This window comes from Polypterus senegalus, chromosome 6 (genome assembly GCF_016835505.1).
Source record: "Polypterus senegalus isolate Bchr_013 chromosome 6, ASM1683550v1, whole genome shotgun sequence".
Classification (NCBI taxonomy): Eukaryota; Metazoa; Chordata; class Cladistia; order Polypteriformes; family Polypteridae; genus Polypterus; species Polypterus senegalus.
Window position 1 is genome coordinate 4,400,124 of NC_053159.1, and position 18,185 is coordinate 4,418,308.

Genomic DNA, 18,185 nt, shown 5'->3' on the forward strand with positions numbered 1-18,185 from the left:
GGGAGAAAAAAATGTAACTTGAAAGGTTTTTTTTTTTTCCGATCCTCTTCTGCTTACAAGAGATGATGAAAAAGTTGTGATGCTGAACCCGAACCAGGGGGTATTTGTATGGGGTCTGTTCTGTAAATCGGCAAAAGCTGAAAATGTCCAAGAGTATTGGAGGTAAGGTCTCCACTGTGCCTGTAAAAAAAAAAAAAAGGTATTCACGCCTTTGAAGTTGTTTGACATTTTGTTATTGTACAACATTCAGTCACAATGAATTTAATGTGACTTTTTTTGTCAATTCCATCTCGCCTGACGGAGGGTCCTGAGTTGCCTCGAAAGCTTTGCATATTGTAATCTTTTTAGTTAGCCAATAAAAGGGGTCATTTTGCTTGACTTCTCACTGCACTCATAATGGCTGACACGGTACAACACCCTAGTACAGGGGTCCTCAATCACAGTCCTGGAGGGCCGCAGTGGTTATGGATTTTCATTCCAGCCAGTGTCCTAATTAGAACTCAGTCCTTGCTGATAACGATAGTTGGTGTTTAACTCTATGCCTTGTTAGTGCTTTCATTCCATCCATCCATTATCCAACCCACTATATCCTAACTGCAGGGTTACGGGGGTCTGCTGGAGCCAATCCCAGCCAAGGCAGGAAACAAACCCCGGGCAGCCCACCACAGGACGCACCACCACACCAAGCACACACTAGGGACAATTTAGGATCGTCAATGCACCTAACCTGCATGTCTTTGGACTGTGGGAGGAAACCCACGCAGACACGGGGAGAACATGCAAACTCCACACAGGGAGGTCTCCTAACTGTGAGGCAGCAGCGCTCCCCACTGCGCCACCATGGCTTTCACTCATCAGATAGAGAAAAGCCAAGCAAAATGACCCCTTTTATTGGCTAACTAAAAAGATTACAATATGCAAAGCTTTCGAGGCAACTCAGGCCCCTTCTTCAGGCGAGATGTAAACAATCTAGTACTACTATACTCATCAGATCCAAATTTGAGTTACTTTGTAGATCAGAGGTCCTGGATGTCGGTTAAAGTGAAAACCTGCAGCCATAACAATGTTCTTAATTAGAGCCCATTTATTTACTACTAAAGCAATGTGTTTTTTGGGCTTAATTTTAGCTCTCTTGCATGTTACCATTCAGACCCCTTAATTGCCGGTTTTAGATTTTAGCAGCTGCATTTAAGTTTTAATTGTTGCCTGTTTTCTTAACCAGACATTTCAATTCAATTCAATTCTTTATTGTCATGTGTATAAGTACCAGGTACAATGAAATGCTTGCTTGCATGCGTCCCCATAGACAGTGAGCATAGACAAACAAAGAAAACACACAATAAATAAATGAATATAAATAAGTAAATAAATAAAACCAGAATCCTAGGAATAAATAGAGACAGTGGCAGAAGTGTATGTGCAGGTAGCAGTGGAGGTGACACAAGGTTACTTATTGTTCACGAGTCGGATTGCAGTTGGGTAGAAACCGTTCCTAAACCTGGAGGTGTGCATCCGAATGGACATTAGTCACTTCCCAGATGGGAGGAGGGTGACAAGTGACAGTGCAGGGTGGCTGGGGTCCCGCCTGATACGGTTCACTTTCCTGAGACAGCGTGTAGTGTGGATGTCCTGGATCGCAATGAGCTGTGTGCCCCGTGGTTTGCTGTGCTGTATTCACCACCCGCTGCAGAGCTCTGCAGTCCTGAACTGAGCAGTTGCTGTACCAGGATGTGATTCCATAGTACACCTGTAGAATCTGCACAGGGTTGTTTGTGGGGGCCATCCAGACCTTAATGAAATGTAGATAGCCAGTAAACCAGCAGCTCTCCAGCTAACATTCTTATCATGAAGTATCAGTGATAAAAAAATGTTTAGAATTGAATGAGAGGGGAATTGGAAGGACCATTAAGTTTAAACCTATTCTGGTCCACAAAACACACGGATAACGTTCTCACAGAAGGAAACTCGACAATGCAATTAAAATTTCTGTTGGATGAATGCAAGCATTAACAGGCCAAATAGTTAAATACTAAGTTTCATTATCAGCGTTCGAATAAAAACCTCAGCCACAGCGGCCCTCCAGGACCGTGATTGAGGACCCCTGCCCTAGTATGTCAGAGCGCAAAAAGATCTCTGCAAAGTGGTCTCAATTAATTACAAGGAGAGAAAGCACAAAAATAACTTCTCACATACGTCCGATTCAACTCAATTTAGTTTTGTATAGTGGCCTTCACTGGGTGCCGACGCTGGGCGCTGTGACAAATTCTCAATTAAAATGCAAATATAGTCACGCCTGCGGTTCACGAACGCCCCTGTTCACGAATAAATCAGTTCACGACCAAAAATTTCATTAAAAAAGTTGCCATGGTTAACAAACACATTTTGGTTGGCGAGCAAAATCCCAGCGACGCAAGAGCGTCCCGCTAGCCGAGCATCTTGTGCACTCTCTCCCAGTCTTTGGTCGTGGTCAGACATGTGCGCAGTACTGTACGTTCTAGTTCTTACTGTACACGTGTCGTGTTACTGTTTCAGCATGGCCCCTAAGAAAGTAAAGAGCGATAGTGGTGTTGAAAAGGAGAAGAAGGTGGCCAGGAAAATCACCGTACAGGTGAAGAAAGAAATCATTGAAAAGCGTGAACGTGGTGTTCGCATGTCAGATTACGCATATTTTTATTTTTGTATTATTAAGGCTTTTTTATACTGTAATGTCTTTTTTTTCATATTTTTTACTATAAAAAACAACAACAATGGGGTAGAATGCCTAGAGGGGGCTGGTTGGTCTCGTGGCCGGGAACCCCTGCAGATTTTGTTTTTTTTTTAATCTCCAGCCATCTGGAGTTTTTTTTGTTTGTTTTTCCTCTCCTCCTCAGACTTTACTTTTATTCTCTGTTAATTAGTATCGCCTAATTTTATTTTTTATATTTTGTCTTCTTTTTTCTTTCTACATCCTGTAAAGCACTATTAGAAATAAATGTTTTTGTTGTACTGTAAAAAAAAACAAAGAATAATGAAAAAAATAGAGTTAGGTGGGCTTAGGAACCAATTAATTACATTTCAATACATTATTATGGGAAAAATTGCTTTGCACTACGAACAAATTAGTTCACAAACATACTTCAGGAACAGATTGTGTTTGTGAACCGCAGGCACCACTGTACAAACTTTACTAGTTACATAATGAGTACACAAAGAAGTTTGAAACCGATTAACATAAATGGAGTCCAGTACTGTCTCTCCGTTATTTGATTGTTGAACTATGGAACAAAAACTCCAGTCAACAGCATCCCTAGAGAAAATATGTCGCCCTTGGTGGCATCCACAGGCATTTATATCAGAGAAATTTAAAGCAGCCATGGAGGCCTCGACCAACTGGATCCCCACCGCCTCCTTTGCATTCTACAGAAGTGACTTTAACAAGAATGGCAACACAAGGCAAACCAAGACTAACAAGTCCAAAGTGCAAATCAAGGTGTTAGAATCCAGAATCGTAATGAGGCTCACAGTCTGCCAGAGTCTAGTCATGGGAAAGAATATATGCACCCCATGGAAGTTTTTGACTTCAGCCTATTTGAACCACTAAACAGAAGATCTTCATGCAACCAGCGCGAACTCATAATAAAAGTAACACAGAGGGTTTGTCTTCTCAATCATGCCTTTATATTCCTCCTATTCATCCTTCTATAGATAGATAGATAGATAGAAAGGCAATATATGATAGATAGATAGATAGATATGAAAGGCACTATATAATAGATAGATAGATAGAAAGGCATTATATTATAGATAGATATTTTAGTGTAGTTGGCAGGATTAGACAGACAGACAGACAGACAGATAGATAGATAGTGAAAGGCACTATATAATAGACAGATAGATAGATAGATAGATAGATGTGAAAGGCACTATATGATAGATAGATAGATAGATAGATAGATACTTTATTAATCCCAAGGGGAAATTCACATAATCCAGCAGCAGTATACTGATACAAAGAAACAATATTAAATTAAATAGTAATAAAAATGAAAATATAATTAATGTTAGCATTTACTCCCCCGGTTGGAATTGAAGAGTCGCATAGTGTGGGGGAGGAACGATCTCCTCAGTCTGTCAGTGGAGCAGGACGGTGACAAAAGTCTGTCATTGAAGCTACTCCTCTGTCTGGAGATGACACAGTTAAGTGTCATATATAAAAGCGGTCGGGATTGTCCTTCCGTCCCGTGAGTGCTACGCAGGTGTGGAGTTTCACACACGCCCTGTCCATTTTGCAATGCATGATGGGATTTGTAGTTTCGTTTCTCCTGGTAAAAGATGATTTTCTACTCCAGACTGTACGATATCTTCTTCTTTCTTACTATATAAAAGCAGTCGGGATTGTCCTTCCGTCCCGTGAGTGGAAAGCGTAGCGGTATTCTGCTTATCACAGACTTACTACTTGCAGCTTGCGGTACGAAGCGACATGATGTGAGCAGAGTTCTGGTGCTCCCATCGTTCCTTTGCTTTTGTGCGCGATGCGCTGGAAAAATAGACAAAATGATGTCTCTGGAAATAATTAATGTTGATGGAGTACAAATGCCTCACCGCGTAGTAAATATCAGGGGGGTTCAAAAGGGCGACCTCAATATAGAAAAAAAGTTAAAATTTCATCACAAAAATAACAGAAACTACGAGTATTAAAGTAATACCGCTCAAATGCAATATAACCAAATTAATGAGTTTGTATAAAATGTCAAATTGATCTACATATTGAATTGCCTTAAGAAGTGGTCAACTTAAACGTCGGTCGCCTTAAAAGGGTCAGCCTAGTTTAGAAATAGTTTCCGATGAAACGAATGTAGTAACAATTGAGAGGAGGAAAAGAAAAAACAGTTCATGTGAATATAGTGCACATTTAATATGGTTCTCTGCTACATCACGTTTTATTCAGTTCGTTTACATAAGAAGAGACTGGAAATGTTCAAAGGAGATATGAAACGGCAATTTTAGTTTCATGCAGCAGAACATCAACAGAACACAGCGACTTGAAAAGAAGTGATCGAAGTGAATGTGCCCACATCAATGGCATCTTCAGTGTGTTCACTACAATAGACGTGGTGCAGGGAGCAGAATCCCTCCCTTCACTGTAGAGGGCCAGAGGTAAAGGGATTCTTCAGGATCAAAGGTGTGGCAAGCCCCTTCTCTCCGAGTACAAACAGCTTAATTAGTGTCTGTGGCTCAATATATTTCTCGCTGTACATCACTTTGAATGGAACTTCAAAGGAACTAGTTCATTTTGTAAAGTTTTTCTTTTTTCTTGTCTGTGTAAATAAATGGTTTAAAGCAAAGGCACATAATACATTTTAGAAAGCTTAACTGTTCTTGTACTCATTCATGTTGTCTCTGAGTGGGAAGGGTGTACCCCACCCCGTGTCTACTCACGCTATTGCATAAATAGCTTTAGAAGTTATTCTGAGGAGAGCTCACTCCTCTCTCTCCCTTCCTCTCTCACTCTACCACCACCACGCCACCCCAAAATGTGCCACTCCTGCCACTGCTGTTTTTTTAATAAGGATGCACCATTTCATGAAAATACCAAATCAGTAACACTGGACAACACAGTCACATTTTTGCAAATGTTTTGCTTCCTAAAAAGTGTTTGCAGGTTGTAATAAACGGCTTCAGGGTGAACTCAAGTATAATTTCAGATTGACTGTACCATCTGTTCTGGGGGTGTCTGGAGTACGTTTTTCTGCCCCCATACCCAGCCATCCGTTATTTGATTTCTTTTTTTTGTCACCCTCATGTTCCACTAAACGTATTTCTGTTCTGTATGCTCAACTTCGTGACTCCATAACTACTACTACTACCCCAGTCACTCAAAAATGGATCAGAGATCAAGCCTTATCAATGCTATTGTGTTGGAATACTATTTTTAAAAACATTAAAACATTCTTCTAGAAACTCTAACCACTAACAGATCCAATATAAAATTGTCCATAGAGTTTATTATTATCCTAGGAAGCATTTCTGATCCACTCTGCCATCAGTGTGCCCATAATGCACAGGGCATCTTTCTCCACACGTTCTAGGAATGCCCCAATGTTGTTATTCTTTGGGCTTCAATTGCTAAGGTCCTCTCCTCCTTCTTATCTATCTCTATCCCTTACTCCCCTTCTACTCTACCTCTTTTAGATTTTTTTCTTCTCTCTCTCTCTATTATTAGATTATATTGCATTATTAGAACTGTCAGCTACATGGATTAACAGGGTACCTGTGCATACTATTAGTAAATGAGAAAATGCTATCTCCTTGATTAAGTCATGGCTGACTGCAAACCCTTCATTTCAATCTGACACTTTTCTATTAGATTTCTTTCCTCAACCGGGCGTGTGGGCCCTGTCAGTGGCCGTGTGTACCGTCAGAAAAATGAAGTGAAAACCAATACTTGTGTCATTCTCAAAACTTTGGCCACAACTGTACTTTCTTAAATGGCTCTGGGTGGGTTTTGGGTAAGCGCTGGTGTTTTCTTTTTTTTTTTCTATCACAAGAATTTGAAGAAATCGGAAATTAGCTTTTAGTGGATATGACATTTTTATTTTTCCGCATTGTATTTGTTCAATCAAGCTAAAAATATTTTGCTTCAGATTTTCGATTGTAGTCAGCACCTGATGCTTCCTGTTTTGGTCTCCAGCAATCGTCGGCCAGCATTGATGCACTCTACTTGTACTGATACCGCTTTTCCATTGTTGGAATATGTGGGTGATACCTTTCACCATGTTTGTCACAAAGATCAGCAGGTGTGAATGCAGAAAATGAAGTTTTAGTGACATGTTGCACTTCATGCTCTTGTGTGCTTGATGCATGTTGTCACCTGACTTGATGTAGTTTGGTGCTCTGTAGTTGGCAAGAAAATTCTCAACGACATTTCCTCGGGCCCCATTAACAAATGTTTGAACCGCTTGTTTTTGGTGACCTGTCTGATCTGTGGACCAACAAAAATGCCCTTTTTATTGTGTGGTATTAGTTATTGATGGAAACATTGGTGTGATCATTGGTCCAAATTTAATAAGAGGAAACAGAAATGTCTTTTTTGTTAGGTTAATAAGCGGTTTATGTGGCTCACTTTTCTGTCCTGGACCCAAAAGCTTAGAGAGTGGCCAATTCTTTTTAATGTAATGAGACTCTTTAGTATAACTCTACCACTTGCAGCACTTGGCATGTCCGAGTGGCAGTGCCGCTACTTTTAAATCATTACAGATGTTTCATTTGTAGTTGTTGTACTGTATATGTGTAGCACTGGTCAAGCATTTTAGATCACCTCCGTTTTTTTCAGATGTTATGGAAATGCACACAGTTTGACGTCTTAATGTTTCATAAAATTAAGACATAGAACAAATAAGCAATGGCAAATAAAAAGAAAAATCAGTCTATCTATCTATCTATTATATAGTGCCTTTCATATCTATCTATCTATCTATCTATTATATAGTGCCTTTCATATCTATCTATCTATTATATAGTGCCTTTCCTATCTATCTATCTATCTATCTATCTATCTATCTATCTATCTATCTATCTATCTATCTATCTATTATATAGTGCCTTTCATATCTATCTATCTATTATATAGTGCCTTTCATATCTATCTATTTATCTATCTATCTATCTATCATTTAGTGCCTTTCATATCTATCTATCTATCTATCTATTATATAGTGCCTTTCATATCTATCTATTTATCTATCTATCTATCTATCATTTAGTGCCTTTCATATCTATCTATCTATCTGTCTGTCTGTCTGAAATGCAGGCATTCTATAGGATGCCACAAATTGGATGTCAAAGTATGAAACAATTAACATGTTGCGCATTTCCTAGGTATTCTATGCAATGCCAAAAGACAATGCCTAAATAACATTTGTCATTCTATATAATGCCTAGGTATTACATACAATGCTTAGGGAAAGTATATATAATATTAAAATAATTCGGATATTTCATACTTTGCCTAAACATGCCAGGCATTCTATACAATTCCTGCATTTCATACATTGCCGGTAACATATATATGAAATCTTGCTGTGCTTGCACATTGAATTGCCACATAGAAACCGTTGATAAAACTGAGAGTCATTCTGCACACATTGAATTTATGGGTCAGTAATTTGTGTGATTCATACTATTACTAGTATTTTTGGTTGTTTTGGTGCACAAATTCACAGAGTTAGAAGATATTCGCTCATGAACTGTTCTCCAAAAAATATTTTTTTCCACTTGTTTTTTGGAAAGCCTTTTCTTCTTTCAATGAGATATTCTACACGACATCTTGTGACGTATATGCCACAAGTGAGCACAGCATAAAGATGTTTACTGAAGCGTGTTGCATTTGTGACAAGGAGCTTAGACATTGGTTTTAATTTTCATTAAGTGCTCGCCTGGCTAAAAAGAAAAGCTTTATGTCAAAAGAAGCAACTTGTCCGCAGGCTTACAAAAGTGTTGCTTAAATGTATTTTTAAGGGCAATTAGTGGACACCATCTCATTTAGCAGCTGTTTTGTTAGAATTGTTACTTATAAAGTATTAATGTGTGCTTACTGAATGAAACACACACATTCATTTTAGGTAATGGCTTCAAATTGATTCATAATGTTAGCGGATGTATTGAAGTGACTTGGGGAGGCCTGATGTCCCCTCTGAGGTTTTATTTTACCTGAGAGAAAAAGCAGGTTAAAAATGAACAACTTATATATTATGCAAAAGTATTCATCCACGGTGATAATATAGAATTGTAATGGATTTTCATTTGGATTTTATGTAATGGACTTAATAATATTATCCAAATTGTTGAAGTGGAATAAAAATAAAATACCCTGTGTATTTATATAAAAAAAAAAAAGTTAAAACCAAGAAGTTGTGAGTGTTTATGTATTCATCCCCTTTGCCATGAAACCCCTAAATAAGATCTTGTCCAACCAGTTAACTCCAGGCGTCATATCATTGGTTGATTAGGGTCTGGCTGTGTGATGTCAGGGTCACATGGTCTGTCCCATGATGTCTGTATACTGTACATAGAGCTCTTCTGAAAGGCCCCTGACTCTCTGACCCCACTAGGCAAGCAACATGAAGACCAAGGAGCACCCCAAACGGCTCAGAGGCAATGTTGTGGAGAAGCAGAGATCAAACTTTGAATATCCCACAGAGCACCATTAAATCCAGTCTAACAAAATGGAAAGAATATGGCACCACTACAAACATGAAAAGAGAAGTCCGCTGCATCAAAACTCACAGGCTGGGCAAGGTGGCCATTCATCAGAGATGCAAGAATAACCCTGAAGGAGCTGCAGAGATCCACAGCGGAGATGGGGGTATCTGTCCATAGGACCACTTTAGGCCAGACACTCCACAGAGCAGGGCTTTATGGAAGAGTGTCCAGAAAAAAAAAGCATAAGAAAACAAATTTGAAGTTTGCTCAAGGTTACCTTTGCTTTAAACAGCAGAGAATGTTTAAGTGATACGTGTTGTTTCAAATTTTTTTTTCTGAGTGTAATTTACTTTTCTAGATTTATATTGTTGACTTTTCTTGCATTTTAAACTTAACAGAATGAGGAAATATCATTAGTTCTATAATAGAAAGTCATTTTATCCATACAGGTAAATTTTCTGTCAAATAAAGAAGACCCTGCGTAAGAGTACGGTAAACATAGGCTTACTGTATGCTTTGACCATAACCGCCCTATAAAGGTACAGGTAACCTAAGTGAATAAGAAATGTTATAGGTGTTAATTTATTTATATTTTTTACTAGGTTTGGAAAAGGATTTATCTAGGAAATTAACAGTATAGTAACATTAAAGTACAAGTGTGAGCTGATAATTGATGCAAAATCTGTTTGTAGGTTGCCAAAGGCCTGTGGGTCTTTCTCATGGACGGGCCAAGGTATGCTACTACAGTGGGTGGTACTACTGCCAGAATTGCCATGAAGATAATGTCTTTTTGATTCCAGCAAGACTCATTCATAATTGGGACACCAATAAGCACAAGGTAATCTTAAACAAAACTAAAAGAATTTGTTAATGTTTGAAAGTGAAAGAGTACTGATTACTCCATCATCATGCATTCATCTTGTCTGTTTGTGTGGCTCTGCTAATGACTGTGAGTCATCTTCTCTTTTAATGTAATATACGCCTGGTTCTGCACTGATTACAATCAATGCAATCAAATCATAACAGTCATAAAGCATAAAGACAGACCAGAAATCACATAGATTTTCAGATATGGTTTCACTAAATTGTATTAATATGAGTAATACGTAACAAAGTATTATTAGATCAATGTTAGGGCATCATTCAGACATACCATACTACCATTGAGCACTTTATACTATTGTTTATTAATGCATTTTAAATAAAAATTGCATTTACATTGGTTTAGCGGTCGTGTTTTTCCAAAATTGTTTCAATAGGTTAAATAACTTACTCTGTCTTGCAATGTGAGAGTCACTTGTATTTGCAGAATTGGACATCTTGTGGCTTGCATTTTCTTACCTTAGGTGGGTGATAGGGCCTAACATCCACATCACAGTGTGTATGGATATTTAAATATCTAAAAGAAAACAAGATTCATCAGACCAGGCCACCTTATTCCATTACTCCATGGGCCAGTTCTGATGCTCATGTACACGTTGTCAGTGTTTTGGTCGGTGAGCAGGAGTCAGCATGGGCACTCAGACCAGTCTGTGGCTATGCAGTAAGACATGATGCACTGTGTGTAATTGTACCCGACTGGAATCTGTCTTCCTCCGGGTTATATCAAGGATGGTCAAGTCAAAGGCACATACAGTAGGGGTGAAACAGAAGTTTTCTATTTTTCTCTAACAGCATCCACCGTGCTTCTGTTTCTTTAGTAACACAATCAACGTATTGCATATGAAGCTATTTACAAAATTTTATTCAGATTTACCAGAGAAAACCATTTACAATTTACAGTAAGCCCTCAATGACTGATATTGCCCACCCCTAATTTAAAGGGTCTAAGTCTTAAAATAGCAAATCAATTCAATAAAGTTAATTATTGGCAAAAACTGGCCACAAATTAAGAAAATAGTTAGAAATAAAGTCTGTAGCCACTATTGCCCTCCAGGGTCAGAGTTGGGCGCCCCGATATAAATAATTACATGCAAATGTACAGCAATATATATAAATAAGTCCAGAAATTGTGGAAAAAAGCACAAGTAAATGTCATCTAATTATTATGAAAGGTAACCTAAATATTATGAAATTCAACAGCATCATCTTATTCTGGTTACAGTTTTTTATTTCAAAATTGCCCGATTTTTAAAGACTGTTTTGATTTAACAATGTGACTTTTCAAAATGCCACGTTTCTCAATGGCTTTTTTTTTCATTGCCAGCGCTATTTATTTCAAATTGCCTCATTACAGGATGGTTTTGTCACTTTTCAATTAATTAAGTCCAAGACTTCTGAGTCAGGTATCTCTGCCACCCGGAGCCTCCTCAGTGGAGCTGCAAGTAGGAGGGGCTGACTTAATGGACATTCTCTTTCATTATTGGCCACAGAGAAAAGCCAAGCAAAATGACACCTTTTATTGGCTAACTAAAAAGATTGAAGAAGGTTATTGGCCTCAGATAACCTTCCCACAACCCTAATCTTAACTCTAGTGTAACTGGCCGGAGCTTTCGAGGTCTGCAGCTAGACTCTATTGGGGCCCATTGGAGTCAACTTGACCTACTTGCACTGCCCAGTAGAGTCAACTCCTCCTTCTTGGAGCTCCAGGGTAGAAACTCCGGGTGGCAAAGATATATATTTGAGACTACCAGACCTGAACCTGTTCCTATTGGTCAGTCCTTTGCTGTTCTGTTATACTCTTCCTTAATTGTAGGAGTTAGGCTGCCAAAGGGCAGTACTTGCATTCCACCTGAAAAACATGCAGAGGCAGTAAAAAGTTAGTTTAAGAAGGGATGGTTAGTTTAAATAAAAAGAGATCATTTGCCACATGATGCCATTTTGAGATGATATATTGGAAATGCTCACACAGAGGAATACTTTTCATAATGTTGACATTGATGATGAAGTCATTAGTACTTTAAGACTGACTGAGCACCATGTCCTCACAGACAACACCTGTGAAGAAATCTCAAAGGCACACCTTGTGGAATTGCTCCTGGACACTTTTTACACATTTTTACTATTTTACTATTTGACATGGATTGTTACACTCCGACTTTTCATTTTTATTACTATTTAATTTAATATTGTTTCTTTGTATCAGTATACTGCTGCTGGATTATGTGAATTTCCCCTTGGGATTAATAAAGTATCTATCTATCTATCTATCTATCTATCTATCTATCTATCTATCTATCTATCTATCTATCTATCTATCTATCTATCTATCTATCTATCTATCTATCTATCTATCTATCTATCTATCTATCTATCTATCTATCTATCTATCTATCTATCTATCTATCTATCTATCTATCTATCTATCTATCTATCTATCTATCTAATACACGATGTCCAACACTGGAAAATCCAGGTGACAAGCTTTAAGATGACCTTCTGTATGGAGAAGGCACTCAGTTGATCGTAAACTTCATAGAACCTCTTCATCATTGTGAATTTATGGAAGAGCACCTATCAGTCAGAACATTCCAAATGTATTGTCCATTTGTCTTAAAATACGATCATAATAGTGGCTGACAGACTGCTCTTCAGATTGGTGGGCTAAATGCTTGAGTGACAATAACCTGGCATAATGGAACAGGGAGGGAACCCCTACATTCCACCAGCCTCGAGATTATTCATGATATGGTGATAGATACTTTTAGAGAGAGGATAACTAACCTCATGCAGGAGTTGTGGGTTGTTCTTGCTGAAGTGGGGAGAGAGAGAGAGAGAGATGGATAGAACAACGATATGAAGTGCCGGGTGAGCAGATATACCAGCAGTATTCCGTTAAGAAGGGGGAGCAGCGCAAAACTAGAAGTGTGTCTTCTTTTACCAGGTTACTGTAAACCACGGGTGTCAAACTCCAGTCCTGGAGGGCCGCAGTGGCTGCAGGTTTTCATTCTGACCACCTTCTTAATTGATGACCAGTGTTTGCTGCTAATTAACTTCTTTTGCCTTCATTTTAATTAACTTGATTCAGGCCCCTTAGTTGTTTCCTTTTCCTTAATGAGCAGCCAATAAGGAGACACAAAATAAGCTGCCACATGACCAGCTAACCTGTGCCCGTCGCACAAGATCTGAAAATATAAAAGGTAAAGTTCTCAATAAGGTTGATGTCTCAGGTCACCAAAACATTTTGAGGATGTTCTCAAGGAAAAAGTGAAAATGAACAGTTTTGGAAATGTCTGCTGTGGCAGAATGAGAGCAGCAATGAGCCATGGAATTAAATAACAAGTTTAATTAACAGCAAGAATTGGCTTCTCATTAAGAAACTGGTTGGAGTGAAATTGGCTGGAGTTTGGCGTTCCAATTTAGCTGGTCATCGGTTGGCTCGTTTCACATCTCCATTCGCTTAGCTGCCATTTAATGAAGAAACAAATCAATTCAGAACAATGAATCCTTAAAAACAGGGCTATTAAAATGAAGGGAAAAGAAGTTAATTAGCAGTGAAAACTGCTCGTTGATTAAGAAAAGGGTTAGCATGAAAACCTGCAGCCACTGCGGCCCTCCAGGCCTAGAGTTTGACACCCCTGCTGTAAGCGGTGAGAATGTGGAACTAGGTCGTTAGGCTTTAAATGTTCAGTTTGTTATTGTTTAATACACATGTCATTAATGGGTACACATTACCACATGTTAAACTATGTATGCATATTTAGTCATTTTTGCCAGTTTAAATGTGAATAGTGCTAAATCAGGAGTGCCCACACTTTTTCGGCTTGCGAGCTACTTTTAAAATGACCAGGTCAAAATGATCTACCTACATTAAAAATGCTATATATACATAAAATATATTTTGTTGTACCTTGCATAACTTTAGAACCCTTATGGCACAATAACAATTCAGTACATTTATGGTCACTACAGTATTTGGATTTAAAAATCTTCATGTGGGAAAAGGCTGACTCGCATACATAAGTACAGCTGAATAATGCAGTCAAGGAGGTTGCACATTTCCTCATGTTTGGGTACTTTTCCTCTGTGAGTAAGTTCCAAAGCTGTCCATGAGCCCCAGACTTCAGTTGAATGTCATCCTGTAGTGTCAAAATCTCATCCTCCATTGTAGAGGAGTTTTAGGTGAAACTGTGTTGCAATTTTTGATGCGAGTGAATCACCATCAACATCTTCCCTAAATGGATAGTACCTAAATGTAGCGATTGGCTCAAGTAAAGTCTGACAGACAATTTTCAATCTGCTCTCTGTAGCGAATGCTGTCAAGTTGCGCACATGCCTTCCATTGCGTCTCCAGCTCTGGACGCGAGGTTTTGGATGTTCCCCAAATCAAGTCACTGCAGCTTTGAGGACAGATGTTGCATTTTTTGTTTGAAAGCATAAACTGAGCTAATCATATTAACCCTGGTATTCTCTTTTCCTTGCAGCTGTAAATTTAAGCTCATTTAACATGTTGGTCAGATCAGAAAAAAATGCCAAGTCTAGCGGCCATTGATCATTATTAAGTTGCTTATATTCTGCATATTTAATGACAAGTAGAAACTCCTTTATCTATGGCCAGGGGTGTCGAAATCTCTGCAGGAATTTTCCCCTAGCCATCTATCTCAACTAAAGCCTCTTATATCATCTCTCCATCTTGGAAGGACTTTTTATGCTTAATGATCGAGTGACTCACCTGGAACAATGCTTTGGTGTGTCTGCCTTTGCTTTTGAATTCAGCCGAGTGAAAAATGACAGCTGTCCGATTAACTGCGATTTTACTTCCCTCACCTTTTTCTTTCCCATATCACTTTTCAGAAGGAAGTCAGTTTCATAGTTTTTATGAACAGTTCGAAAGTGCCTTTCCACATTTTCCTTCTTAGGAATAGCAATAATAGATTGACAGATCAGACAAACGCACTTCGATTGTAACATTGTGAGAAAAAAATTCCTCTTCCAATTCCACATGTCCAGCCCCCCTACCCCACCAATTTTTTTTCATACCCTTTCTTTAGTCGATATAAATTGGAAGGCTAACTAGATCACTTAGATAGCCAGAGTTTTGCAGTAACTCGCGCATTTGATTGTGCGTGCGGGATGACCAGTGTGTTAGAAGAAAAGAGATCTCAGACTGGCTGTCCTGTATGTCAATCAAGTGGCAAATGCCATAGGGAGGATATATTTTTTTTTAATGCAACGCGATCTACCAGTCGATCGCAATCGACGCATTGGGCACCCCTGTGCTACATGATCTTTCACAGCCTACAACCTACAATGAGGCAAAAGTAACTGACAAAAAACGATTTATCAATAAGAGAAGGCTAAGCCCGTTGGGGTTGATTGACAAATGACAAAACCATTATGAAAAGAGGCATTCTGAAGTAAACAGCGCTAACATTGAAAGAACATTTGCAAATGTGCCATTCGGGGAAAAATTGCATTGTGAAATGAAAACACTTCTTATGATTTATTTCATAGTAGATTTATTTTGTTTAATTATGTGTCTCTCCCCCTGCAGTTTATTAACATGCACACACAAATATATATATGTGTGTATAATTATGTATTTTATAATTGCCACTTTATTTAATTTTGACACAAATATTATTTCAAAAAATCTCAGTAATATTATAGGTAAAGTTACCTTTATTTGTTTTTCTTTTTCATATAGGTTTCAAAACAAGCCAAGGAGTTCTTGGAGTTTGTGTATGAGGAGCCACTGATTGATATTCATCTTGAAAATCCATGCCTCTATGATCATGTGGACACGCTGGCAGCTGTTCTACGGTTAAGACAGCAGCTTAAATCGCTCAGAGCATACCTGTTCAGCTGTCGGGCCACCGTCGCAGAAGATCTTCGTAGAAGGTAAGGGAAACTGTTGACAACATTTTGTTTTCTTTTTACTATTGTTAGTCTAATATTTTAAGCTATAATTTAAATGATCATTTTCAGTGATAGGCTTTTAATAGAACTGTCCATATATCCATTTACCATTTTCAGTTACATACTTGTCATATGTGTAGTTGAAGTCCTCACTGCTGTGATGTGAAAAGATAGAGAGATGCAAAGGTGAAATGAAAGTGCTAAAAAAAATTGCCACCTGGTGACCTGACCAGATATTCTTCAACCTGAACTTCATTGGATGAAAGTACACCTCTAGCGTTTTTTGTGTGCTTTGTAAGCCGCACTTCTTCACAGTGTAAATTGCTGATCAGAAGGCTAAAACAATCTGGAAACATGTTGGGAAATTTTCCATTTTCCTTCCATCAAGAAGGAGACCAGAAGAAGGGTTGTGGTACCACAAGGGTATGCACCGTATAATGATAAAGAGTAAAAGCCACAATCACAATCAGGTTGTGGTTCTCACAGATCGTTACAGTCGCTCATTTTAGGTGGTTGAATCACACACTCTGATGGTCGTTCCACAAATGAATGCTGAGCTCTGGCTTTGTCTTTCTTTATATCCCATCTGAGGGGCAAGGGGTGCAACTTCTGGTTTGGCAGCCAAGGAGGTGAAGTCAAATCTCCTGTGGAGGATTGGTCCCTGAGGTAAAAGAGGAGGAGGTGTGACCAACAGCGCCCTCTCACGCCTGGAGGTGGTATTACCATTGATGGCATAGCTTTGCTTTGCTCCCTTTTGATGTGTGTCTGACATTATGTATATGCATACATATACATAAAATATACACATTTACATTTTGAGAAATAAGACTTTTACTTTCATGAGAACTAAAGGGGTAAGTTGCAGAAATCTATTTTATAGCCCACTTCATCAAGTTTAATGTTGTGTAGAAGTCTGAAAAATTTACATGAAAATTTTATATGATTAAATGAAGAATTCAATTGCTGCTATTTCTGAATGTACTTCCTTTTGTTCTCTTCAGACTTAACCATTTTCAATTTTGCCAACATTATCAACTTGTCAGTTCCACATTTTAATTATGGCAATTTGCCATTGTTACCGATTGAAACAAACAGCTACTGAATGAACCTCTCCGGGCTTCAGTGGCACTGTGTTTTGCCCGTGATCTAGTTCTCAAAACTTCTTATGTTATACTCAGTAGTCGAATTGATATAATTTGACAGTACCTTTTTATTACTTATTTTCAGCCTTTTCCTCTGGTATTTTGGCTTCTAGTAATTCTAAGATTATAAAGTTATAGGCCTCAGATGCCCTTAAAATTACTCCTTCTGTTCTGTAAACCTATGATTGCTTGCTTAAAAACGCAAGTCCTGGTTGTTTATTAGCTTTTTGTTCCTAATGCATCATTTCAAATATTTACAGTAACATGGAAATGAGATTGTGCAGTAAAAACAGACTTCGCTGTCAAGAGCCACTTATTAACTGTAAAGCAAGATGCAGCTGAAAGCATCATTACTTCACCCTCAAGACTCATAAGGGAAGAGTGCTTTTAAACACCTATTTCTTGAATTTTTTTTCTGTAAAATTAAATTAACCCACTTTTTAGAGGCAATATATCTTAAGGGTTGCTATGGAGATGGCGGCTCTTTCTTTTGTGAAGAAGCTCTTCACATAGGGTTGATGTGTATGCTCAATTATTTCTGAGGCCTGCTATAGAGCCACAGCGCAGTACTTGTAAAACTTGAATTGATTTTTTTATTATATGTAGTTAGTTCCCTTTATTATACTTCATCTTGGATATGTGAACTAATAGCACTTTTGGATTTTCTTTGACATTAATGTGAAGTTAGATGATGAACATAAAGTACATAATGATAGTCTTTTAAAATACATTTTAGAAATGGGGACTTTTATATCAAGACAAATTGTAGATTTTCCAGTTTATGTTATTTGGAAAGCTACCCTTACTGATGTGACATGTTCACTTTTGGTATCTGGCATATTTTAAACGGCTAAAGGAATGAGAAAAATAAAGAAATGATAAACAAATAATATCAATGTTGAAAGAAATGATTTTTTCATTGGTATCAGTAAAAATTGAGCTAATCCATCCTGATTGTCTGTTTTATTTAGTGTGGTCAAAACAATGGGGATTGAATACTGTAGCAAGTATCTTCCAGGTAATAAAACACTAAGGTCGTGCAGAGCAATCTGATTGGTTAGTTTG

At 38.1% G+C, this 18,185-nt stretch overlaps 1 protein-coding gene across 2 annotated transcripts in view; it reads left to right on the plus strand.

The window, feature by feature from the left end:
* Positions 1 to 18,185, plus strand: part of plekhm3 (pleckstrin homology domain containing, family M, member 3) — a 149,430-nt gene that overhangs the window by 50,671 nt on the left and 80,574 nt on the right. Inside the window, exons 4-6 of one of the 2 annotated variants that reach the window (XM_039755305.1) lie at positions 9,873 to 10,018; positions 15,767 to 15,960; positions 17,381 to 17,700. In XM_039755305.1, the coding sequence (XP_039611239.1) occupies positions 9,873 to 10,018; positions 15,767 to 15,960; positions 17,381 to 17,462 (422 nt within the window). In that variant the 3' untranslated portion in view covers positions 17,463 to 17,700. Of the gene's footprint in view, positions 1 to 9,872; positions 10,019 to 15,766; positions 15,961 to 17,380; positions 17,701 to 18,185 lie in introns of those variants that run through there. The other variant, XM_039755304.1, reaches the window with a different exon arrangement.